Genomic DNA, 27,106 nt, shown 5'->3' on the forward strand with positions numbered 1-27,106 from the left:
ACAACAGCTACACGGATATGTAACACCGTGATTAGCTGATGACTTATAAAGGCGTTAAATTACCCCTAAGTATGTAAGCTGTCCTTCCTCCACGTGTGGAAGGTTTGGAGTTCTGAAAGATTGCTTTTAATAGCTTATTATAATGTGCTTCTATGAATTGATTTTCCACACATATTCTCTTCTTGCCCATTTGGGGGAGTCTGGTACTGCTTTGCAGAATCAGTTGTGCTAAAGGTATCTTCAGGGTGGGTTTGAAAAGAAGGGACTGGAGCTGGTGCTAGTATGGAGGAGCAGAATGGGATGAAAAGATATCCTGTTTGTTATTCTGTGTGCATGCAACACTCTTCATTCTGTTAAATGTTAAGCTGATTGTGTACTGTGTGTTTTCAGCTTGGCTGGGATGGGCCTTGATGTACTTGTTAGGTGGCCCAATTGAGAAAAACCAGTTTACTAATTCAGGTGCCATACAATCCCTGACTATAAACACCCCTATAAAAGATGTGGCAGACTTAATATCAAAGATTTTTTCATACGTACCCCCTTTTATTAAAGCTACAAGTCAATTTGTAATGTTCTTTTGAGAAACTCAGTGGAATTGGGCAGGATGGAGCCATGTGTTGAAGCCAACCTTTTAAACTAAGTAAAAGATACAAGTTGGAGAACACTTCTTGTGAATTGCATTGCAGAATGTTGTATGAGTGAGTCTGCTAACTTAGATTCAGAAATCATCACCATCTTGTGTTTTAATTAAACAGCAGCTTTAATTAAAGTGGAGTCTGCAGAGATGAGCAGGGTATCGGTTTCCTTCAGCACGCCATTTCATCCATTTCAGTCAATTTCCTTTAGCACATCATTCTCAAATTGTCCTGTAAAACCTGACGGAGATTGACTTTTGGGATTTCACAGAACCTAAAATCATTTCCTCTCCTAATAGAACAAACAACAAAATGACCAACCTGAAAATGGTCCTGCGGATGTGACAGTGCATTGGGTTGCATACCACTACACTGCGCCAGCTCATCTGGCACGTCGGAGTGCGTGTGTGAATCATCAAGTGTTAGGTGGAAGAGGTGCTTAGAAAGTTAATTAGAAACTGGTGAGGACAGTTTTACAGCCAGGGCTAATCTCTTTTTCTTGTAAAGATATTAAAATGCGTGTGCAGTCTGGGGGGTTGTGGGGTTTGAGTTGTGTTTTCAATGTCTGGAAGTAAGGGACAGAAACATGGAAAAGAAAAGAGCATGCTCTTTAAGCTTTCTTCCCCTGCTATTAAAGCTGCTTGTGCTCTTTCGCATATAAGGGCTTTCATTTACACAGGGTGTCTTTTGTCAAGTTTGGCAAAAATCCCGTTCCTTACTGTGCCACTTCTTAGTGGGTCCTGTCTATATGAATGCATTACTGCGTTTAGGAAGCTAAATCGCGGTAAGCAATTTGCAGTAGACTGCTGTCAGCCATGTACAGTGCTACAAAAGAGAAAATAGAGGGAGAGAAAGTAGGTATTTAGCCAGTAGCCAAGTAGACCTATGAAGAAATGTGAAGTGTGCTGTGGTCTGATGTGCCTGGAGCTTTTGGCAGCCATCCCAGCTCAGTTTTGGTTCTGGCTGGGTGTTCTTCGTATGTTCCCTTTCTCTTAGCCGCCTTTGCAGCAGGGTGAGTAAGAGTGCCTCTTTGTGAAGACAGCAATCCCATTGAGTAGATTTGTCATTTAAAATGGACACCTTCACCCCAGCAGTACAAGTCCCCTGTCACTCAGAAACAGCTTGTTATATGTAGACGTTAGCATGGGATTCTTTTCATCTATAAAGCCTCAGTTAGCCTTTCATGTGGTTGTCTGTCCCAAATGCTATAGTCATCAATTAAAGCTGTTGAGGATATGGCTAATGAGGCCTGCCCAGTGACTTGCCACAACAGATGATGAGAAACCCAGGAGTAAGACTTCACTGGGTCCTGTGAGTGTGCAAGCATGCATCTTGGAGGTCTTCAGAGATGACGTGATGTCCCTGTAAGAGTTTAAGTCTAGAGTGTTGCCAGGTTGCACTTTTGGCTTTCTCATTCTGCTCTTGCAGATACTTGGTCCTACTTCTGTCCTTCCCATTTGCACCTTTATGGAAAGCCATTATATAGGCCAGTGATTTCAGAGCAGTGGGCTGTGTTCCTTACTGCAGTGGCTGTTTGCAAGCTCTCTGCTCACATGGGCTGGTTGCTGTCATCCTCCTTGCCATGTGAGGGAGGCAGAGCAGATGGGACCCTTTGCTCTCTTGGTCTTACTGGATGTGTGTTTGGCAAACGCAAACAGATGGTGATGACTGCTTTGTTGAGAAGAAACAAGAGTACCTCTTGGATTTACTTAGCTAAGCTCTCGTTATTAAACAGAGAAAACACTTCCGGGGAGTCGAAGCCATAAATTGCTTTTTTAACCATCTTAAAAACTGAATGAAGCCAAAACCCCCAAACTATTCAGTTTCAGCTGCTTTTTGGAAGTTTTTCTCTAGGTGATTTAATGAAAAAAGCCCCCAACTTGTGTGCAGCAAGGTGGAATTTCCTTTGCAAGTCCAACAGGTTACCATCATTTAAGAAGAATGCATGCCTGAGGATGATTTTGTCCCTGCTGCATTCTCACATACTCACTTTGAGCAGGCTTGCAGGCAGCCCTTTCTGTCTATTTCTGCGCTGAACAGAAGGTTTGAAGCCTTGAAAACTTCTGGTCAAAATGCCTTGAAACTGTGAGAGCTAGTCACTATCTTCTGATATCCAGCCTTCCCTTAGGTAAAGCTGTAACCTTCCCAGGTAAAGCTGCTGTGTAAAATAGATCAATATGTTTGCTATTTGTCTGTATGCTGAAATTAGTAAACAGCTGTGCTGAAATGAAATACCTGGTTTAGGAGGGAAAAGAAAATGTGGTACGTGCTTCTTACACAAACCAGAATGATGTAGTAGCTCAAATGCTGACCTGCATTGTAATAAAAGACAGAAACTTGCCCCTAATGATCCACAGGTTCAAGCTCTACATAAAAAGGGGCTATTTGTGTTTGTAGTACTGCAGGTTCTGATTATCCTGATCAAAACTAGAAGGTGGTAAGACAGGGAATGAGATTGGTATTCCCCCTGAGAGGTGATTGATTGTCCATCTCCTTGCTTTTGGTGTTTGGCCAGCAGCTTCAGCAGAATGAATCCTTACATTTATGTCTCTTGAAGTCTATTTTCTTGATTATGAAAGGAGTTTTCTTGCTGAAGTGAAATGTTGCCTTCCCGTTAGTGCTACAAGGATCTCACCTTGGTTTTGTTAGTGTCAGTATGAAATTCTTTGCTCTTTCCTCGCGTGATGCATCAGGAGGCAAACTATCCCTGCATGTTCCCAGGTTATACTGCAGCGTGTGGGTCTTTTTCTGCCCCATTTCTACCCTTCATATTGCACTGAAAAAAAACATTAGAAGGGGAGGATTCGTCGGAGCAGAAGGATGGAAAGCTGAGGCCATCTTTCTGCAAAGTGCAGTGTACAAGGTGCTTGCTCTGGTGGGGTCCTGAGCAAATTCACTGAACTGTGTCAAAGCATACAAGGATTTTGAGTTATTTATTGGGTTTAATTTTAATTATTATTAATGTAGTGTTATTTTAATATATTATTATTTTAATATATTAATTATTAGTAATTATTATTAATGAAGTATTTGTCACCGTCGCAGTAAAATGGTTATCCTGGATTTTGGGGGGGGCTGGGGGTGTAATGAACCTCCTTGACAATTGCAAAGTAAACTCGTCAAATGATCTATTTCAAAAGAAACACATTAAACATAAAGGCTAAGGTGGCAGTTTTTGCATCTGAAAGATCATGGTCGTAAGCATTATTTTTATGATGAGGCAGATGACATGGACAAACTGGTGCTCTTGCTCCTGATCTTAGGGCTTTTCAGGGCTTCCAAATACTACCATGTAGCCCCGTGCCAAAGAAGGTCGTGTATGTGCAATAATGATGGATTCTTGTGTTGGTGAACTCATGCTGCACTTGGGAGCAGGTCACAAAAAACCTGACTGTAGAAGCAGTTCCCTGAAGTGCAGTGGTAGTGATTTGGCACACCAACATCTATGTAGAAGGCTGGATTTGCTCTCCAGACGTAAGGGCATCCTTCTCTTTTCTGACTAAAGAAAGGGAAAAATGAAGTGCCCATGAGGACAAATGGTCCTCTTCTATATCCAGCCAAGCAGGAAATACTGTTCACGCTTTCAAGGAGCAGTTTATTTAACCTTGACTACCACAGTTGTTCATGCTTTTAAGCAACAGGTATGTCTTGTTCACTTAGTCACATGAAACGTAGGCATGATAGATTATTAGCTGTGGGCAGTAAAAATGTAGAAGAAAATCCAGGAGGCTCATCTAAGGAAGAAATTCAGTGTTTGCTTGTATCCCACTGACCTAAATGCCTGTTAAGTGTTTTGTGGATAATACATGAAACACTTTCATGAAGTAGCACCTTCTGCCAGAAAAACCTTAAAGTAACCAATTTAACTGACTCCTTGGGGTTTTTTGTTGTTTTTTTCCCTTCCTTTCTGTCTTTCCTGTGTGCCACTGAAATATTTTTCTCCTCTGTTCATTTAAAACCTAGATCTCATCAAATACTTCCCGATTGCCCAGCCCTGAGCTGGTGAAGCACTATGGGAAGTCTGCACTCTTCCAGTTGGCAAGAGTAGAGTTATGCCAGTTAGCATCACAATGGGAAGATATGTATATCTGTTCTCCAAAAGGCTATGAATACTAGGTCAGGTTTCCCGAAAGTCCTAGAAATTCTCTGTGAGTCTTGAACACAGCCCTTTAAAGGTCTCCTCTTTGATTAATCACTCAAAACCCTTTGAGGGTTGGTATGCAGACACTATGATTAAAGATGAAGATAAGATAGATGTTGTAACCAGGTAAATAAGGGAGGATCCTAGCACCTTACTCAGAGACAGGGGGTTTGCCCCCTCCTTCCTCCCATCCAGCCACATATGCTTGCTGTAGTGAGGTTAATATCTCTTAGGGAAAATAAGACAGAAATTGGAAGCACTGAAATAAAAGTATTTCATGCTTTGTTCCATAGATAGTAATGCTACTATCTGACTCTATAGGAGCTCACATGAGTGGAGGAAAACCTGCCTTACCCTGCAGACAGTCCCTCGCAGTAGTAGCGTTTATGTGTGCTGCGTTGTCAGCAGTGCTTATGCAAGGGTGATTACACCTAATTGCGATCAGTGATCCATAAGGGTATTTGGCTATTGCAGCCCTGGGACAGCAAAAAGGCTGGTAGTATTTAGAGACACCAGAAGTTTTTGAGGTGTCCTGTTACAGGACAGCAGCAGGGTTTGAGTGGGGCTGTGCTGCGCTGGATGCAGCTCGACTTCTGGAAGCCAGCATTGAAAGTTGTGATGTGAAGCTTGTGAAGCCTTCATCTGAGGGTTCACTGATGCTTGTCCGCAGAGTTTGTACAGCAGCTGGCAGAAAAAGGGAAGCTGGCAGTGTGATGTTTGCATGTTGGGCGCCTTTCTGTGATCTCTCAGCGGCTGCTCAGGTTCCCCAAACCCGATTTCATATACAAAATGAATGTTAAAGGCTCTGATTCAGACTGAGAAAAGCATGGCACATGTGCAAAGCACATCCTGCTTGCTGCTAACTCTTGTAGAACCTTTATTTCTTTCCAGTTTTGGAGATATTTGGTATCTGTAGTGTTGGACTGCAGTTGGATAAATGAGATGAGAGAGATTCAGCTGCAGTTTTCAGATAGCAGTTCAGGACCTGGTTTGGAGCATCCCAAATAAACCGTGCTCATTATCACCTCAAGGGTGTCTTAGGCTTGCAAGTTCGTTTGGCAGACACATGTGCCATGGCGCTGTAGCTCCAAACCACAGATGCTGTGCACTGGAGGGGACCAGACTGCTGTCTCTGTGCTGCTGGCATGGCAGGGGTTTGGCACGTGGGAGCCTGTCTGCTTCAGCACATCACACTGCTCTGCTCCTCCTTCATCTCCCTGCTATGGGGATTAACCAGTTTTATCTTCTCCCCCTCCAGTCCCCCTTCCCTGTGCCTTCCTTTGTGATATTTCACAGCATTTCACAGATGGTGAAGGCATAAAACGCAGAAGTGGGTTAGGAATTCACTGAATTTTGTAGAAGATAGCTGAAGTTTCTAAAGCGGTTGGAGCAGCCGCTCTGCAGGCTGACGCCTGGGAGGCCGCTGCTAATCAGCTCTGCTTGGGTTCTTGCTGTGCCTAAATGCATGCTTTGTCTTTACCCTTCAGAGCAGAGGCAGGGGAGTGCAGGGAGGCAGTGGTGGCGGGGCTCAGCATCACCTCCACAAGGCGCAGAGGTCACTTTGGAGACCTGAGCTGTGACAGCCAGAGCTTGGGAGGTGCTGTGAAGAGCTGCAGCTTCCAGGAGACAGCATCATTAACCCTTGTGGTTTATTTCCTCTGTGGCAAGGATGGGTTGATTTCTGCAAAAGCCACGTTGTTGGCCAGTGTTGGTTTGGAGCAATGGGAACTGTAGGTTGGGGGGATAGGGGGAGCTAAAAGGTTGTAAGCACGGTAGTTCCCTGGTCCATAGAGCTCCAGTTATGCATCAGATGTCCAACTGAGCCTTCAAAACCACCACCGGTTGTGTTGCCTGCTGGTGCAGGTTGGTATTTAGCTGCTGACATCTGCTCGTGTGTGAGAGAGCAGGTGGTTCAGCTCATCCTGCTCTGCAAGGGGAGCCATGGCAAGAAGATCCCCAGATCTGCAGATAGCCTTGGGTGTCTGGTGCTTTTATCCACCGGAGCAATGGTGGAGCAGCTCTCATCTGTAACAGCGTGCACGGCTCTGCGCTTCTTTTTCAATGTAATGATCTTATGAATGAATTCAGGGAAGAGGGAGGAAATAATCCATTGAGAAGTTGTCTGATAAACACGAAAGAGTTGCGCTGGTAAAATAATGGTTTTCTTTTCTCCCCCTCTGTTTTTTTCTTCCTTTAGATTTCTTCAAATACATCGCATTCGGTTCCTTCTGATTTAACAAAACAATGTGGAGCATCAGCGTTATTTCAGCTGGCAGAGGTAGTATTAAAACACCGGTGACTAATTACCACAGGTGCAGTGGGGCGGAGAAGTTAATGATGCTGATTGCCAGAGCCTGGGAGGCGGAACAGTGCTACACTTGTAATTAGCCCGTTGCTTATAGAAGCATAAATTATTGTGGCTTGGGTGCCACAGGTGAAGATTGGCCTGGATTAACCATCAGCTTGAGGGCTTCTGAGAGTCCGTGCTGCGGCTGAGCTGATGTACCAGGCCCTGGTAGCAAGGGGGCTTTCCAGTCATCATTGAAGGTGTTTAAACTCCTTGTTCTAGGGTTTGGGGTTTTGACTGGTTTTGGTGGGGGGCTCAGGGAGCTGAGAGAGGGGGCCGGGTTAGTGTTACTCAATTGAGGGTATTGCCATTACAGATTCCTGTGGAAGGTCATTAGTTGCCTTCATTGATTCTTGCTTTCCATGCCTGCTGTTTTCTGAAGTGCTCAATAACTTCTGTTGACACTCTGCTGTGATACTCTCAGCACATCCTCCTTCTGGGAGCAGTTAAAAGCCATGGCTGCCTACTGAAATGTTGGATTCCCTTTGCTTCTAAACTGCTTGTAAATTGCAAAGGACTCACAAAACAGAAGTCACTTCTTTGTAGCCACATCCACAGCCCTCTGTTCTATTGGCTCCTGCAGGAGCAAAGGTATAAAAGAAAAACCCCAAACCACTGGTGAGGGGTGTGTGTATTGAGTTGACAAAATACTATCAGTGTCCAGTGAGCTGCATTTTAAAGACTTACCTTTAGCTTCTGAAAATCACAGGCTGTGTCTACACTGCAGTGCAGTAACATGTCACAGAAGTACCTTAAGTACCAGGAGCCCATCTCAGCATGGTTCATGGGGTTCTTCTCTGCATAATCTCTGCTTCTTAATAGACACTGTGCTGCCCATTCTCCACTGTTTCTGATGCTCAGCCTAGCTTGACCTGAACCAGAGCAGGAGTTTCTACCCTTTGCAGCAGGCATTTCTAGGAGCATACTGTATTATGCTCATATTGGTGTGAGAGATATTTTAAGTTGGCAAGGGAATAATGCCTTGCCAATTTGAGACATCTAAAACCGACCTGAATATACCGCAGTGGTGTGGAGGGTACATCCGTACTGACCACATGGCCCGTGGGCTGAGCTGTGGGATAGGGGCACTCCTGGTGTCTGGTTCACAGCAAGCCTCTTGCATCTGGTTTTGCTCCAGGTGGCTGGTTGGTTGGCATTGGTTTTATAAACAAGTTAGCAGTAGGGATTCAGCCGAGGGGCTCTGAGAGGGAGACTGAGAAGAAGGCAGCACTGCTTTGCACTGTGAAGGGCTATCCTAGCAGCGTCAGCACAGCTTGCAGGTGATTCAGAACCGAGAGGATCTCCCAAGTCAGAGCTGCAGGAACATGGCAGTTAGAGGGCCTCTTTTATAGCCCATATTTTAACATCGCTGTTCCTCAGACAGTGTGAGGAGTTTGGTTTCCATTAATGTTATCTCCAGCAGGAGATAACCATGGCAACGACTGCTGCTTTGCAGTTCCTTGCAAAATAAAGTCTGTGACATGAGAAGATTTGGAAGGCTTTTCTGCTACCTTCCAAACTGTTTTGCACATTCAGGTAAAAGAAAATAGTCTTCATTATTGAGATTCAGTTAACTTCTTTCACCCTCTCCTTCAGGGCCGTTTGGAAAATGGAGGAAAAGATTGCGTATAGTGGCATTTGGGAGTTGAGGGGGGGTATGGAAGTGAGATTTCAAGTAGCTTGTCTGTGGCAACAGTGAGAAATAGTGTATTGTTCCATTTAGGGTATTCTGAAAATCTATCTAGCAGTGGGTCTCAAGGTTACATAAAAGGCACTTGGATGATCATGGAAACACCACTGAAATAGTTGGAGTCTTTTTCTGTTAAGGCAGTAGAACCCACCAGCCTTATTCTAGCACTTGGGCGTCATCGCATCAGTTTCAGTGGGGCTTCAGCATGTTTTTCAGTACTTCCCTTTAGCATAGTTTGCTTTCCTGAGCTAAGATGCCAGAGAGATTCTTTGTATAATGCTCCTGATAATGTAGGTAAGTAATGGTAACAGCCGGTGTTTGTTTCATGGGACTGTGTTTAACCTCGTTCCAGATGTGCCTTGCTTCAGAAGGAGTAAAAGTGAAAGAACCTGGGAAAACAAAAGTGGAAGCACCCGAAGATGTGAGAGGGGAAGTTCTGGAGGAAATGGAAGCAGAACTGGAGAAAACGATAAAAGACTCCTGTGAAGGAAAACCAGAACACTTAGAGGTGAAGAGAATGCAAAACCGGGATGAGGCGAAAGCTGAGGAATCAGAAACTGCAAAGTGCAGAGATTTTACCAGTCTCTCAATGGAGAGTAGTCCTTTTGAGAGAAGCGACAGCACGAAGGATCACATGTGCTGTTCTCCAGAGCTGTCACTAGCTGACAGGAGTATCCTCGGGCTAAAGCCAGAAAAGATCAAGAAGAAGAAGAAAAAGAATAAGTTGGAGCGGCACACAAATGAGAAATCCACCCCCAAGAAAGCCTGTAAAAAGAGGCAGTCCTCCGAGTCGGACATTGAGAGTGTCATGTACACGATTGAAGCCGTGGCGAAGGGGGACTGGGGGGCTGAGAGACTGGCGGAAGCTCCCCGCAAAAAGCCCCGTCCTGCCTCAACGGGGAAGGAAAGCGCGTTGGATTCCAAATCACCAAAGAAAAAAGTGAAGTCGAAAGACAAGAAAACATCAAAGGAGAAACCCCCGGAGACCACCAAAGAATCCAAGCCTCCCGATTTCCTTAGTATTGCAGCCAGCAAGGAAGAGCCGTGTGAGGCTTCCGATAACATTAAAGCGGAACCACTGACCCCGACAGAGGAGGTGGTACCCCAGAGCTTACCAGAACAGGTCAAAACTGAGGACAGTGACTGTGTTAAAAAGATAGAAACCTGTGGCTCCAGGAAATCGGAGAGATCTTGCAAAGGTGCTCTTTATAAAACTCTGGTGTCAGAGGGCATGCTCACATCTCTGCGTGCCAACGTGGACAGAGGTGGGTGGCTTTGAGTGTTTCGTTTGCAGCAGAACCATGAAAGCCTGCCTGGAGTGGGAGGAAAAGCCAAAGCCTGTGTTTATGTTGGAGTTTGAGCAGCGTGTGATGGGAATGCTGTTCCTGGTCATCTGGGATGCTGCTGGGGGCAGGTGGAGGGGAAGGACTCCATGGTCCAGGGCAGGCCCTCTGGAGTCCTGCCATCTCTGCTTACCTCCCAAACTCTTAACCTCTCCTTTCTTGTCTTTCATGATCTCTGATGGAGCTTTTTGACCAAAGGCTTTGTTGGTCCAAAGGCCTCTGCTGATAGATCTATGCAGGACCTGTGCGGTGTGCAACCCCAAACAAATAGCTTGTTTCTATATAAACAGCTCATAAGGTTTGTGAGCATAATGGTTGGTCCTACAAGAGGCAAATGTGTTGTGCGTTTGGTTCGGTTGGTTTGCTGTAGGTGGTGAGCAAGAACCCTTTACCTTGTGGAAGGATGAATCTGAGATGATTTCTGAAAGCTGTCAGTGAGATGCCCTGAAATGTGTGTTCCTAATTAGTAGGTGTGTAATTAGAACAGTCAGACAAGAAAAAGATGCTTGTAATTTAGGGAGGTTTATTACTGTAAATCTACTTATCTTTTTCTCCTCCTTTATACCTCAAGAGATCCTGACTTCACAGGTAGTATGAAAAAGGGTGGAGAGTGGGGGAGAGAGGGAGTATGGTTGCCAGTATCATCATTAACCAGTTTAAAGTAAATAGATAAATGTTTTGTAACCCCTTCAAGACATGCAAGCACCGTAGGTTTCAGTACTGAATGGGTACCCAAGTTCCTTCTGAGCCGCTTTGTTCTGGCACATGTTTCTAAAGATGAGAAACAATTTTCTGCCTTCATCCCAGGAAAAAGAAGCTCAGGAAAAGGCAACTCCTCAGATCATGAAGGATGCTGGAGTGAAGAAAACTGGGCTTTTTCCCCAAGTGGGACAAGTGGGAACAAAAAGCTGAAAAGGCCTAGGCCAAAGGAAGAGTTTGGTTTTGGGTAAGTTGCAATTTAACGCTCTTCTAAGTTCTAGTTAGGTCAGCCTGGTAACCTAAGAATGAATCCTCCTCTGCAGCTGAGTGAACGGCATCCAACACCCAAATAATCACTGTTAGATACAGAATTCCTGAAAATTACAAACCCTCCTGGGCTGAGTCATGCTCTAGATAGCTGGTATCACAGGAATTCCTTTGAGGTCTTCCCTGCTTTACACTACTGTAAACAGATACGAGTGACATGTGCTCACCTTAAGAAGGTGGGGGAAACAAAGGTGCAATATTTACCTACTCAAGAGATGATGAAGAAGGTTACTTACCTTTTCAAAGCACTTCAAAAGCGGTGTTTAAGCTTCTGTGTAGGTGTTCAATCATAATAAACAGAATTAGACTAGAAAGAACACATCTCTTTGCCCGCTTGGAGAGATTGCTTATAGAGGAGGAATAAACAATGTTCTCATATCAGCAAATAATTGTGATAAACTTCTCATTTTTCCATTGTAAAGAAAAGATATTTAAACCCTTCGTGTGCACAGGGAAGAAATTAAATATATCAGAAGAATAATTAATGCTTACAAATGCATTAAAATTTAGCAAGGCTACACAGAATTACTTTTCTAGTGCATTAATAGCAGCCTTCGTCAGAGCATTACAGATTGATTTAACTACAGGCGTAGATGGTAAATCTGCTTAGCCATCCATACTTACTGCAAGTTCTTGAAGGCTTCCAATTATCTAAATTCAGAGGATGAGAATGAATGACAAACGAGTGGATTTTTCACACTTCATGCTTAAAATCGTAATGTTTCTGTTGTGCAGGCTCGTGGTGGTGGCCTTTTTTATAACCTAGTTTATGTGAAATTTAGTTGCAGCTCAATTTACAGCAAAGATACTAAATTGGTTAATATCTCTAAGTCTTATTTGCTTGGAATAGTCAAGTAAAAGCGATGGAACGCTTCCTGTGGTTTTAGTGCATTGCATAAAAGTTAGGTAAATATTGTTTTGAGTTTAAATGGAACGATTGAAAACCTTCCACACCGAATGGTGTGAAAACTGAATGCCTCTCCTAGCCAACAACCAATGTAGTTGCAAATGATTTATTCAAAATAGCTCAGAAAATTGGGTAAATAATTTGTTTGACAAATGCTGTTCTACCATCATCAGCCGGCTGAATGGGGAAAATACAATCTTGATTCTTGATTAAGTCATGTCATTAGTCAGCACTGTTTAGTGAACTTTGTGAAGGCAGAACTGGTGATTTGTGGAGGAGTGTTAAGTGCTGTAGGTATCCATTACCCCTGTTCCTTGCACTATGTGATCTGGCTACATGAAGAGCCGTTTTTACCTCTACCTGCTCCTCTTAACTCTTTCTTCTCCCTTCAGCATCACCTTTCAGCCTCATTTCTTTGGGAGGAGGGAGTGTCTCACACCTTTGGAATGAATGTCTTTCTCCCCCTGTCCTCTTACCTTGTCCATCAGTACTTGCCCACACTTCCCTGATGGTCCTTGTCAGGTGTGCTTAGTCCATGCACAGCCCACTCCTTCAGCAAGCAGCGCTCTGCCTCTGTGTATCTCCTGGCAGGGCTAGTCTGTGTGATACGAAGGCCTCAGCTCAGCTACCTGTGTCTGACCAGGCTCATGAGATACTCAGAGCATTCATGGCGATGTGAATTCTGTTTTACTGATTGATACTAAGATAGTGATAGCAGCACTCTGCACTGCCTCCATGTCACACCAGCTAGAAGGTGCTAGCCAGAATGGCAGCTCTTCTGCTTTCAGGGTTGGACCTTCCTAACAGCCCCTCATATGCCCTTGGGGCAGGTGGGAGAAAAGCTGTGGCAGAGGATGGAATTTTGAGGGGGATGTTAGGGCACAAAATCAGCTTGTTTTGTGGTTGTCAGGGAACATCCGCCTGGAAGAGGGGGTAGCAGTACCAAGCACCACTCTTATCAGGTATCTTTGTGGTTTCAGAGCAAAACAAACCATGCAAACCCCAAACAAACAAAAACACCCAAAACCACAAACCAGCCCCATCGTGCACATAGTCTGCCAAGAGCCAAGGTCTATTTTAAGGTACATGATGGCTTACTGAAAGAGCTAATGACTACAGAGATAAAATGAAGTATCACTGCCTACCAAAGCTTTCAGAATGCAGTTTGTTTGATGTGCTGCTTCAGAAAGCAGGGAGAAATGGCGGGTTTCTTGTGATACTTCCAAGTGTACAGTGTGTAAGGCCCATCCCTCTAACAGTCCTAACAACTTCAGTCAAGTTCAGCTTTTCCATAGCAAACAGAATAAAGGACTAACAGCAAATGTCATCGTTCCCCTCTCATTGATGGTGCTATTTATAATCTGCCTAGCTGTGCACACTGCCTTTTATTAAAACATGGTTCCTTCCTGTGCTCCTGCCTGGCTGCAAAAGTTCACTGGAATAGAGGGCTTGTGTAAGCCAGCATAGTCATAGGTGATCTAGTTACAGTCATTCAGTTTGGGCTCAAGTATGAGGAATGCTGGGTTTCATGAGAGCAGGGACTAGTTGCATTTTTCCTCTCGCAACAATGAAATACGAGGGGAGAAAATACAATCCCCCCGAACAAATATAAAGCTAATTCCCACCCAGAGCACCAGGGTTTAGAATATCCCCAGCAGATTGAATAGTTTGACATGTTTTCTTCTGCTTTGAATTGTTGCTTTCATTCTCGTGCAAGGACTTTTCTATGAAGTTACTTTATTGGCTTGGTTATTTATTGTGGTTTTATTGTCTTTCTTCATTCCCCTCGCCGAACAGACAAATCTCCTTTATGAGCCTGTGCAGCAATCAGAGCTAAATGTCAACAGTATGACTTTGATTTGTTTATTCTAATATACTCAACTAATGTAATCGCCTTGCACTGAGTTACACAAGCAGAAGCTAGAGTGTACATTCTCATCCCAAAGTTGGCATGATATATACTAGTTTGATGTTTATGGTGTGTGTGCGCTTACCTCTTTCCCCTTTTTAGCTTAGCAAAGTTGGAAGAAGAATTTGAAAAGAAATTCAACAGCCTCCCTCAATACAGTCCTATTACCTTTGACAGGAAAAATTCATCTGTTCCAAGAAAAAAGAGGAAGGTTGGAAGTGGCTCCTCCGAACATCCAAAATCCAACAAAGGTAAAGTACCGTGTGCAATACATTCCTAAGCAACAGCAGTGCTATGGCAAGCACAGGAATTGTGCATTCTTAGTTTACTGTTGTATGTGAAAAGCATGAAGTCAAGGAAGAAAAGTGGTAGCACTGAGGTTAGTTGGGTCTCACCTGGGTCAGTGTTCAGGCTGTAGTCATGATCTTCATACAGAGTAGAACTGGTTGGAGGCTGTGCACGAGAAATGTCTGTATGAGACATAGAAATGTCTATATGAGACATAGAAATGTCTATATGAGACATAGAAATGTCTATGTGAGAAACAGAGTTCTCATAGCAAACTAATCTATCAAAAAATAGTTATCAAAAATGTACTTTAACAAAATTTAATTTATCAAATTTCTCCCCAATATTTATCAGAAAATCTAGCAAACTAATTTGTCAAAAAATGTGCCTCTTTCTGAAGGAAGTGAATTTGACAATTTTTCCCAGGAGAAAATGGGGGGAAAAGGATGGCAGATTATCACCAGGTTACATTTTGGCAGTTTTCAAAACACAGTTTCACGCCAGTTTGCATTTCGCTGTAATTTTAGGCTCTTCAGATCAAAAGATGAGGCCAGAGGGGCCTGAATGAAACATTTTGGTGCTTTTTTTTGTCTTTTCTTTCTAATCAAGTTTTTAACTGTCTGAAGTTTGGAGCAAAAGTGTCCAGGCATGAGAAAGAAGGTTAGGGGACAGGACAGCCAATTCCATACCCAGCTCCCTTGCTGAGGCTCTCAGAGAAACTCATGACACATTTGGCTGTTTTATATACAAACACCCTGTGATGCAGAGGTGTTAAAGAAGTGAGAATGCCATAGGGAAAGCTGCTTTTAGACTGTGGCAAAGATACTGATGTATGCATGCGGTGCAGAAGCATCACAAAATGAAGGAACGATGTACCAGTAATTCTAGAAGACAAAAGGATGCTCAAAAGAGCCCTCATTATGCACAGTTCACAATGTGGAGCTGGTTTCCTTTGCTGCTGCTGTGCTAGTTTCACTGACGGACAGGTTTTCACATCTAATACAGCTATTTTAGCCAGGTGACCCTGGATTAGAGCTGTGCCTTTTGAATACTTCACAAATAATCGCATTATGGTATGCAGGACTGAGCAGCTGTTCTTTCCTAGTGCATGCCAATTTTGGTATTGATTTTTGTATTCATATAATTAGACGTGGAGCAGGCACTTTTGCAGAATTAGACTTGTGCTAATACCAAGTGAGTTCTGACTTCGGATGCCTTTCATTTTATCATGGTATGTATTCTTCTTCAGTGAGCATGAATGAATTGCTCTGCAGCTTGACAGTACAATGGTTAATTAAGCAACATCTGTTGGGAGCAAGATCTCCTCATCTCCCATGATGTGGCAGTTGAAGTTGTAGCAGCTCTGTGGATCTCTTGCTGCAGTAATTACATGTTCAGGTGTCTGTACATCTAAAAGTCTTGCAGACCCTGTTTTTTGGGAATGGTACGCTAGAATGATACCTCAAGTCAGGTATCCCAGAGCTACATTCTGCTTTTGGCTAAGTTTATGCACCAGAGCTTAATGTTTATCCTTGTCGCCATCACTTAAAAAGCTTTGGATTATACTGGGCCATGTCTCAAGGGAAGGTCAGAAGCATAACTGCAGGCAGGTTCCAAGCCTGATACAAGTAGTTTTGGCACAGCCCTGCGGAGGAGGCCATGAAGCATTTGCCTCTGGCTAACAACAGGGGCTCTTCAAAATCAGCCAGCTGACTTTGCACTGGAGCAGATGGTGGAAAAGTTCATGTGAGTGTTTGCCAGCGGAGTTGTGGGCTTGCAACAAGCAGCCCCAGGGCAGGAATATCTGAGAGTGCCGTGCTGTTTGTGTAGTGAGCATCTCACGGCAGCCCGGGACTAAATCCAGATGGAGCCAGTGATACCTGCTCCTGATTTCAACGGATGCTGTATTCAGTCAGGTTAGCTGGGCAAGCTGTCAGCTTGTGTCAGTCATTCCAGCTCCCTCGAGAGTGAAGTTCAGCTCTCAAGAGGGGGCTGAGCAGACCTCAGACATACCATTTTTCTTTTGGAAAAGAAAGGTTGCTAAGAACTAAATATTCCATGGCAATGGGTTGATTTTAATTTGGTTTCTTTTGTCAGGGTGCTTCAAATTAGGACGCAAGTTATGGCTTTGAAATGACCAGAACCAAATTACATACAAGCAAGCTTACTAGCTTAGTAGGGAAACTGTTCCACGTGGGCCAAACATTCATGAAGCTGAGTCCTCAGTTTCATTTGTGGTGTGCTGACACATTCAGCCTAGTCGTGCTCTTGGCTTGCTTGTGAACTGTGGCGAGTCCAAAGACAGTTGAAAGAATACTGACCTCCAAAGGTGTTAAGCATACGAGGCTTCTGCAGGTGTTGCAGGAAATGCAGATGTTCTGCAAAATGGTAGAGTTTGGAATGGGTCTGGGTTTCCTGAATTTTCAGGGATTTTACACCATCAGATTTAAAAAAATAGGTAAAATAGATCTTATTCTTTCAGTGTGATGAGCATGAACTGTTAAGGGTCAGTGTAGCTTTATGGGTGTAACCATAATGGATATAGGATAGAATACACTGCCCTGCATTAGTGTGTCATGTGGAGTTGCTTTTGCTGCTTTGCTCTTCCTTGGGGTTGTGTCTGTCTGTAAGGTAATTAGAAGAGATATCCATCACATTACTAGTGGCTGGGGCCTCTGCTGTTTCCAAACAACAGATAATGATCGCTGGGTAGGTTTAGTAAAACACTCTTTAAAGTCATTCCCTGCTTTTTCTGAACAGGCATATGCAGGATCATAAACTTCCCAGGCACTCTCAGTTCTCAAAGACTGTGCAGATCAGTGCCCACTGAAGTACATTTACAGTTTGGACAATAGGTTGGGATGCTGCACGCTGAAACTTCCTTAGCATGTTAGGTCAATAAAAAAGAGAAGTGTTGGGTTGGGGTTTTTTCCCCTGCCTCTACCCCTAACCAGGGCTGTTTGCCTTAATATGATTTATTTGGGAATGAATGGTGCCAGATTGATTTTCTGTCAAATGCCATTAACCTGTGTGTACAGGAGGCCTGAACTGACCCAAACAGCCAAGGTTGTCATGAAATCAGTGCCCACTGACTCCTGCCATTGCATTTACATCCAGTCCTCCCTTCAGCTGTTCTTTTGATGTAAAACCACCTGAAGAACCCTATAGCAAGAAAGTTGTTTCACATCCACATGTATAAGGGAAAACTTGAGCTTTCTTAAATGAGAGACAAGGTTTTTTTTTCCCCAGAGCTTTCCAAATTGTGCAGATTCTGCTCCCACTGGAAATAATGGGGCCTTCCTTCCATGGGAGCAGGATTGAACAAGCCACAGTGCTTTGGCAAATCCTACCTCAAGCATTTTGAGCTGGGAGCATGCATTTACAATCATAATGTCACGAAATGGCTGCAGAATGCAGCTATCCTGGATTTGTGCAGATGGCTTGCTCCGACATTTGCTGGAGCTGTGGCTGGTTCCTTTTATTCCCCCCCTTCTTTCCAATGGCATATGTGCCAGAACATCCCACCACACACAAGTCATCAGTCTGCAGTGAGTCACTAATGCAGTTTTGTATGCAAAAATGAGCAACAGGCATAGTCATTATTTCTGCCTTGTGCTGTGAAGAAATGCTCACTTATGCACTTCCCTAAAGCTTTCATTTTGGGAAGGCAAGGATAGGAATGCAGAGTGCTTTTACTTGGGAGAGGGAATGTCTGGAGTTCTTTTTTTGTCTGTGGCCTCTAGGACTAGGAAAGCATCAGCTTAAAACGGATGCTTCTTTATGGCATTCCTCTCGGTCTTTAGCTTGGGGTTTTTTTCTTGGCTTGGTTCAGAGCATTCAGATGCCTGGAGATCTGCAGTGTTCCAGAGATCATAACCTAAAAATACAGCCTGTTCCTCCTGGAAGCTGCAGAAATGCACAAATCTGCTTGTCCTGCTTGTCTTACAATCATGTTGAAGTGTTCTCTGTTTGATCTGACCCTTGCACATAGGGAACGTTGTGAGAGCACAGGGGACATGTGCCCAGGAACGCGGCGGAAACGTAGTTATGGTTCCATTATGTATGGGGGGTTCATTTTCTTGCCCGCTACTTCCCCAAGCAGCTGCCTTTGGCTGTAGCAAGCTATTCCCAGGAGGCAATCCCTACTGCCCTCAGTGAGTACAATGGACAAGCCAGGAATTAGCAGGTGGTTAAATCCTGTGGCAACTGCTGAAGTGGCAGGGAAAGGAAGAGCCACAGAACACTTCCAGTAGAGAATGATGGGGAGGAAAGGATTTAACTTTGCACTTGCAGGTGGCTCTATAGCAATAGCAAGTGAACTAACATTAACAGTTTTTCTCAGCTTTTGAACAGGAAATCACATGCAGGTCCACTGCCTAATACCAAGCCTTTTGGGTTAGTTAGGTGTTTCAGGCACTGATTTTCTCTGGATCAGTAATTACTAGACAACTTGTACGTGTAAGTGTGAGAGGGATTGTAATCTGGCTTTTCACAGAGGACAGTGAGCCTGTGCTCTAGTTTATTCTAACTAGTTCAGGCAGGGAGCGTGGATGGAATTCCTCATGGAGTCAGACGTTACATTCTCAGGCCCCACTATGACATGGTGACCTATTTAAGCTCTTAGCCCATCTTCTCCACTGCATTCATGGCCAGAGGGTGTTCAAATGTGAATGGACATTGTCTCACAGGGATAACAGCTAAAAGAGAAGGGAATTGAAATGAAGGCTGTTTCACTTTTGGCCCTAGCAAAGTCAATGTCCTTGGATTTTCCATTTGGGAACAAAATTCTGCATGTAATTGGTGTGTGCCTCGGAGTAGGAGACCCTACTACACCTGTGACATGTAGGAGACCCTGCATGCCACACATAGAAGCTTATGACTGAGATGCCCTGGATGGTATTCAGGAGATGAAAGATACGTGTTCCCTTCTTTATGATGATACTTGTCATCTCTATGTGAGTTTTTCATCTGTTATTCTGCTTAGAGTTGCTGACACTGGCTGACAGTCTGTGATACTGATTGAAATGGTCTATGGGGCGCAGGTTGAGCTGTAGAAATGGAGAATTCTGTGATGCTGTGTAACACATTGCTTATTCCAGGCACCTGCAAAAGTCACTAGTTTGCTAGTTAAATACATGGCATAAGAATCATCTAGTTAACAGGTCCACACGCAGACACATGTGTGGGAAGACTTGTCTCTGATGTTAGTGAAGTGTTTGACCTTAGTCTTCAGGAAAGCTCAGGCATTTTTTCCCTTAGGATTTCCATCAACCTCCCTGAGCTGTTTCATTCCTTGTTTTGCATTTTCATTTCACTGGCACTAGGCTGCTTATCCAGCTCTGCCGTACTCAGGAAGCTATTGTAAAGTGTGCAGAATGACCCTTGTATTGGTGTGAGTGAATATAGCCTCTTCTGTTGAGCTATGTGATACTCTCTGTGCAAGTTCTAGTAAAGCTATTCAGATTCAAGCTGATGGTGCCTAAGATGGTGTCCTCTTGGATTTGACTTGGTTTGTTGTCAGTGATGCAGACTGCGGATGCACGGTGTAGGCTTAACCTTGATCGCGTGTTACTACATGGTTGCAGTTGTGTCTTGGTAGTACAGTGTGTGCGTGTCCAGTTCCTCTTAAGGATGAGCAGTGGAGGAGGCTGGTGTTTGTGGTGGGTAAGAATCCTGTTCCAAGTCAGCTGCAGATGGGAAGGACACCCTGTCTGCTCACCTGCAGTGCATCTTGTTTCTGGTTTGGGCTGGTCTGTTCCAAGCTAGCCTGAAGGCCTGCTTGCCTGCTCTGTCTTTGGAAATAAGGTTTTGAAGTGTGGTTTTTGAAGAGTAACTCCATAAAAATGGCTTTGCAATGTAGTGATTATGCATCTGTTACATCTTTGGTCTGTGTTGCTGTTTTATCGCTGTTTATCCCATTAGGGAGACAAATGATAGCTTCTTGATGATGTCTGCTTTGTGGTCTGATGTCATGTAAGATGGCTTCTAACTACTGCTAGTAAAGACTCTGCTATCAAAGTAGGAGTGATACCATGAGCTGGGCATAATCTCAACTTCCTCTCCTGGCAGCTTTTACTTCTGCCCTTAGTCTAAACTCATTTCTAGTCACCAGAAAGGCAAAGGTAACTCTTGCATCCTGTGGTGGGTTGGTCCTGGCTGAGAGGTAAGTCCCCATGGTGTCATTTGCTCACCTTCCCACAGTGGGATGGGGGAGAGAATTGGAAGGCCAAAGCAAGAAAAAAAAACCCTCATGGGTCAAGGTAAAGAGAGTTTCATAAGTGCAGGGAGGAGCAGGGGGAACAAGTGATGCACCACCAACAAACTGATGCACAGTTATGACTGCTTTGGAGTAAACTCTCCCCAGTTCTGTTGCTGAGCATGACGTTATATGGTATGAACCACCTCTTGGTCAGTGTGGGTCAGCTGTCCCAACTATGTCCCTTCCCAGCCTCTTGCACACTCTCAGCCTTGTCGCTGGGATGGAATGCTTGATGCTCTGCAGACGCAGTGTGGCAGTCACTGAAACATTGGTGTGTTACCAACACTGGTTTAGTCACTGGTCTGAAACACAGCACCATCCAGGCTGCTATGAGGAAAGTTTACTCCATTCCAGCCAAACCCAGTGCATGTCTCAAACCTCTTGTTATACTGTATGGTTATGCTTTCCTAAGGTCATCATTCTCCAAAATGCTTTCTGTGCACTCAAGCACTGGGAGCTCATGGGTTGAATACAGCCTTGCTGAAAGCCTCCAGACTGGAAACGGCTCAGGTTCTGTGCTTCCCCACAAAGTGGCATCTTACATAGCGGAAGGGGAGGTTGTATAATCCTTACTGTGACTGTTGTACTCTTTTTAACGCAGCTAATTAAAAGTGTTATTAATGTTGTCTGTAGGTTCGTGCCAGTCTAAGAAAAAGAACTTTTTCTACAAAATTGTCACCAAATGTAAGCTCAGAAGGAAGCTTAATGTTCCGGACACAGGTACTGGTGCGCTACTTAGATAAGGTTTTGGGCCACCTTTTCTCTCAATTGAGTCTCGGGGAGATGCTTCCAGACAGAGAGGCTACTCAGCCCTCTTTAGTTTTCAATTGCTTTGGTCCCTTATTTCCCTGCGTGCTTTGACTCCTTTACCACCTGGCTCCAGTTGCTCATACTGCGTTATCCCAGTATGATGCTGTTCAGGTTTTACTTGGCATCTCCCCAGGTTACAGTTTCCGTGCCCCAGGTGCCATGCAGCAGAGCTGACAAAGCAAGGGCAATTCTACAGTTGGCCCTCAACTCTTTATCTCCCACACTTTATAGTTCTTTAGTCCCTTGGGTGCTCTTGTCCCCATCCCTTCTGTATCAGAGACCATATTAGTTATGCCTTTGCCAGAGTATTTATCTATGTCCCTGTTTCCTTTCTCTGTGATCTCCTGCTGTCTAGAACCTTGCAGACTGCAGCTGGTCAGAATGTAAGAGCTTGTTTCTGCACCAGACCTCAGAAATATGAACCTAAACCTGGAAGTTTTTATTGAAGAAGTCTTAACCAGCTTTCTGTGTAAGATAACAGATAGAAGATAACTTTAGCAGGTTTATATGTCCTTGGGTTGCTCTGCCCACTATCCTGCTGGTATCTCTCCAAAGTCTTTTCCGTACTAGAGTATCATAGTCCTGCATACCTGTACACTCCCAGCTCTGAAGGGCATTTCCAAGTGTACAGTGTGGACAGGATTGCAGCTGAGCCTGCTTCCCTGGGCCCTTTCCTGGGTTTTTAATCTTATGGTGGCCACACTACCCAAATCATGCCCAGGCTGTTCCTTAGCCCTTCCCCAGTGGAGTTCTCTCCCACATTGTCCCTGTGGTGTGGAAGAGCTGCTCTGGTTCTTCTGCTCCATGAATTCCTTCCCTTTTTTCTTTCTCCCCACCCATCCATAGGTATCTCTAAGATAATGAAATCATTATCCCCATCTCCAGCTCCCCCAGCCACCTTTGTGCTTAATGCCTTTCCATAAGGCTTGCCCATGTTGTTCCTCTCCTTTCCCAATGCTGTGTTTTCTGTCCTCTGTGGTGCACTTGCACTGTTTCCCCCCACAGGCTCTGCCAGCTCTGCTGCATTCAGTGATGCAAATACTTTGAAATCCCTTGCTCTGTTTGGTTGTATGTGTACAACAAACATGTTATGGGAGTCACTTATGAGAAGTAATAGTCTCGTTTCCATGCTGATGTGAAAAAGGCATCATACATTAACATAGCTTTTCTTGGGTGCCATTCGTATTTTTTTGTTCCTGAATTATAATAGATCATATAGGCAAATCAGTAAGAAAAAATGGGTGGGAAAAGGATCAGAAAATGTTTAATGCATGATAGAGTAAAACATACAAATACTTCAACTGTGCACATACAAAATGTGGCCAAACAAAATGCCACTGGGTTAAAAGAAACCAGCATGTTTTGATAGCAAGTGAAGTGTGCCTGGTGATCAAAGATTCAAGTCTGGCAAGTGTCGAGTGCCCTGGCCTCATTCCAGCACAACACAGAGGCATGTCCGTGGAAGTTAAGCATGTGAATAATGTCATCATGTCCAGACATTAAAGATGTGCCTGTGTTTGCTGGAATAGGGCCAGTTTGCCAGGTTCCTCCTAAAGACTGAGGCACAGACATGAGGAACTTCCCATAACACAGCCCACATAGAAATCCTCAAAGGAAAAACAATGGATGATATATATATATAGGTATAGATATATAGATACGTATTGTTGGGGAACTGCATTTCCTCTGAGATATGGAAGGGAAAGAATCTGGGGTCTTGCCTGCTCTGAAGTGACACTAAAAGCAAAGTATTGATCAGCAAAGCGCAGTGTGGGTATGATGGTGTTACAGCCTCTCCATCATGTGCTGCCTGTGTAACTTCATCCTTGCATGAGTTCCTAGGCAGCAGGGCCCTGAACAATTTGACTCTGCTGTCCTGTATTCTGCAGTGTTCAAGCTGGGAATCCCAGCATCTTCATTTCAGTTCAAATACACAGGGGTTTAGTGAATCAAATACTAAATGAAAATGCCAGCTCCCTTCCATGGTGAGTCACAAGTCTGTAGTGTGTGGGTTTGGTTTTTATGGAGTTAATTTTGATGAAGGAGAGAGCTTGTTGAATTGCCTTATAACTGGAGGTACTTGGAAAGGTTGCTGTCAGCAGAGGTCATGCTGGAGTCGTGTTTTGTCGTCTTGAAGTATGTGTGCCTGTGTGTTTTGAATGATGAAAAGTGCAGTAAAGGCAGCTTTCGATGTGATTGGATCGTGTTGTCTGGGTCTGTCTCTGGTTTTGGGTATCTGAGTGAATTTGACTCCATGTGACCACATTGTACCCAGGATGGCCAGTACAAGTCACCATGTTATGAGTTCGTAGGTGTTTATAGACACAGATACAGCCCAAGGAAAATACCAACGGATGTGCCACATTCCCTGCTCCTAGCAGAGAGCACACAATAATGCAACTGAATACGTTAAAGAGAGGGTGTCACTGCCTTAGGAAGGCTGACAGGATCACAGCTGGACCTGTCCCTCTTTGGGGAGGTTGAATGCCACTTAGCTGAGAGATGTATTTTCTGCCACACTGTCAAGGCTTTCTGGTGGGAAGCAATACATTAAATACCAAGGGGTATGTCACAACTGCTGGCCTTTGCACCAGAAGGGGAGAAGAGGAGCTGAATGTATACACCAGTCTCAACCCTAGCTGATGTGTGAAGGACCCCCATCCCATCTCCTGTGGCTGGTAGAGCTAACTGCCTGCTCCTCATCCTGCATCAGCTCTCCCACATGCACATCGATCCATGCAGCCTTAGCACGTATGTTTGAGGAAGAACAGAAGGTGCAGAAAAGCAGCAGAATGACCTTTTTGTTTATGCTTCTGTTCTTCTCCTGCTGAGAAAGCCCTATTGTGCGGAGCTAGGAGCCCAGAGGGATCCAGCAGCTCTGTGCCACTGTGCCTTTGGCAACCCTCCAGGCTGGAAGAGGGCTTGGTCAGCACAGGCTCATGCAGCAGAGCTTTCCATGCAGGCAGCCGTTCCGTACACCTGGCTTAACCATCTGCTGCACTGCCAGCTGGTGCCTCTCTGCTTGTTTAGTCCCCAGCCCTGGCTGCAGCTCTGTGTGCTGCCTGACCCCACGAGTGGTACTGAGCAACCTCTTGTTGTCAGAAGAGCTGGAGTTCCCACCGGGATATAGGTCAGTGTGCTTGGCATCACTTCCCTAGTGAAGTGGTTCCCCAGGCACCGGTGGCTTGAAGGCTTGCTCTGCCTTGCTAGGCTTCCCCTTTATAACTTCATGAAGGCCATTAAAGCATTACAGCCCACCTTTTCTTCTTGATACCAGTGTGCTTAGACCCACAGAGCATTCGTTCTCCATTAAATGGGATTAAACATCTGCAGTTGGCTCCAGTAATGAATCATTAAAGAAACACTTTTAAATCTGCCTGTGTCTTGCTGGGGTTCAGTCTGAAAAGCCTGTGTATGCTGAGTTTGTCCAATTGTCTTCATTCATCTTGATCACAAATATGGGGGTCAATAGGACTACATGTACCCTACATGCCTGCAGAATAGGGTAAACTGTCCATGCTGACTTTTAACAAATCTAGCTCAGGAAACCATCTGGTATGGAATTGCGGATGCTTTTGTCACTGTGGTGTAATCATGCCAAAAGGCCCACATCTTTGTATCATGTGCTCAGCTCTGCTTGCAAAAATAGCCCTGTGGTTCTGCATGTGCTACTGTCATGTGGCAGGCTAACCACATAAATACCTGTTTGCAGGACTGCACAGTAGCTGCGGAACCTCATTTCCTTCCTAGACAGCATTCCCCTGAAAAGGAGCTGAGGTCTCCAGGGAGCAGCTCTTGAGCACAGGGCTGTGTGGAAGCAGAAGGGATGTGAAATGGATTAAAGAAATGACTGAATTAAAATGCAGGGAATTAAACTTGATTAGTACTGTCCTTTCTGCACAGCAAAACCAAGTCCTGGTATGGAGCATCCATATGGATATCCTTTTTGTAGCAGTGGGGTGCTTTTCCTCTTGAAGGAGGTGCAGGAGGACCCCTGTTAGCACCTAGCTTAGCTTAAATGGCTGTTGGAGCATGGACTAGTTTCTCCTCTGGAGTTCAGTGCAGAGGGTCAAGTGAGGGAAGCCTTTGTGTGATTTCCTCCAAGGCAGGTTTTGTGTCTGCTTGAATAATGATCTACGAAGAAGTCAATTAAGTGGTTTCTTATCCCAACGTGCACTAAGACTGCTTGAGAAGGAAAAAGAAGCCCTTCCCTTCAACACCCACCTCCCCAGAAAGAAACAGAATCATCCATTGTTCATCTTTAATCCTTCTTTCACTACTGTATGGCAGCAGCATGATGGTGAAGTGATAAAGAGCTTACTTTAGAGCGAGAGGAGAAGAAAAACAGCCTCGAGTCTCATCTCAAGGATTGAAAAAGATTATAACATGGAGAGGGAATATGCTTGCTGCATCCTGGGTTTGTCAGCCACCTTCTGCTGTTAGTCAGACACACTGACATGGTATATGCCACCTTATGCCTTCAATAACAATGGCCTCTTTTTACTTTACCTTTCAAGGGTTTTTTTTTCTCCTCTTTCATTTCTTGAGCTTTTGGAGGCATACAGTAAGAGAAAGAAAGCACACGTCAAAGGGAAGTATGTGTTGCATTGACCAATCAAGTTAATTTCTAGTGATGTGACATGGCTTATACTATGCAGCACATCTGATTAAAACCATACCAAATCAGGTTTCTTCTTCTTGTATGTTGATTCCAATTATGTCTTAATAATTTTTTTTATAAGTGTGAAAAAAGAGTGAGTTGTATTGCTAAGATTAAAGCCATTATAAACTCAATCAAACCCAAATTAAGCAGCACTGTCAAAGCACTAATTAGAGCAGATCCCCAAATCAGAATTAACGAATAGTGTTGCACTACAACCGCACTATTGCATTAACACATAATCAACACTTAACGAATTCCCAAATAAGAAATCTATAGAGAAAGCAGTCCATTTAATTATACATTCCAATTAAGATTTTGGTCTCAGTCAATGCAATAAGCTTATCTGAACATCTCACTATTAACCCAGTTGAGTTATGTGAAAGTCACATTTGCAGTCATCGGTGCTTCTGCTTAATTGGCCTGTTAAAGGGCAGATCTGTTCTTGTGATTTCTCCTCCTCTCTTTACATGAAGCAAGGTTTACAGCATAGCTGTGCTCTGGAAAGGTTTGCAGCTACAGCTGAAGTCTGAGAAAAGCTAATTTAAGCTGAGTGCTTCTTTCTTTTCACTCCAAAATAAAGAGCATGCACAAGTTCAAAACCGTTTACAGGAGAAGATACAAAGGTGAAGTAAGAACTTAAATGAATTGAGGTCTGGAACACTTCCAAATCTTCTTACACATATGTCCTAGCCCTGATTGTATTCCTATGCCAGAAAACATTAAAAGGTCCCTTCCTACTTCAAATAGCAACGGGTCACAGCTAAGATCAAGTGTGTTACAGCTATTTGCTTCATCCAGTCCACATCTTCACACAGTTAACAAAGAAGCTAGCAAAAACCCAGAGGTTGTATTAGCCTTATCTTTGAATAGGAAGCTCGTTAAATCTACAAAACAAACAACAAATAAGCAGTAAAATACACACGAAAATGAAAGAGGGCAGAGTCCCTGCAGACTGCTTGCCTGTTGTGCACAGCTTGCAGGGTTGGGTGTCCCTGAGTCGCAGTGTAGGAGGTTGGTCTTGTTCAGTGTTCAGCCTTTCGGAAAGGGCAGCTGACTGCACTCAGGATGGAGTTTTGTGCATGTGATTT

General features: G+C 44.2%; 1 protein-coding gene across 17 annotated transcripts in view; it reads left to right on the forward strand.

The window, feature by feature from the left end:
- BBX (BBX high mobility group box domain containing) overlaps positions 1–27,106 on the forward strand; it is a 136,398-nt gene that overhangs the window by 99,357 nt on the left and 9,935 nt on the right. For 14 of the 17 annotated variants that reach the window (XM_061350583.1, XM_061350582.1, XM_061350569.1 and 11 more), the window contains 5 exons: positions 6,974–7,054; positions 9,166–10,078; positions 10,964–11,102; positions 14,101–14,249; positions 21,179–21,265. In XM_061350583.1, the coding sequence (XP_061206567.1) occupies positions 6,974–7,054; positions 9,166–10,078; positions 10,964–11,102; positions 14,101–14,249; positions 21,179–21,265 (1,369 nt within the window). The remainder of the gene's footprint in view (positions 1–6,973; positions 7,055–9,165; positions 10,079–10,963; positions 11,103–14,100; positions 14,250–21,178; positions 21,266–27,106) is intronic. The other 3 variants (XM_061350568.1, XM_061350570.1, XM_061350571.1) reach the window with 3 other exon arrangements.

The sequence above is a fragment of the Neopsephotus bourkii genome, unplaced genomic scaffold, assembly GCF_033783945.1.
Source record: "Neopsephotus bourkii isolate Nb327-2 ecotype Australia unplaced genomic scaffold, CSIRO-AGI_Nbou_v1 NB_532, whole genome shotgun sequence".
In the NCBI taxonomy this organism is placed as follows: domain Eukaryota; kingdom Metazoa; phylum Chordata; class Aves; order Psittaciformes; family Psittacidae; genus Neopsephotus; species Neopsephotus bourkii.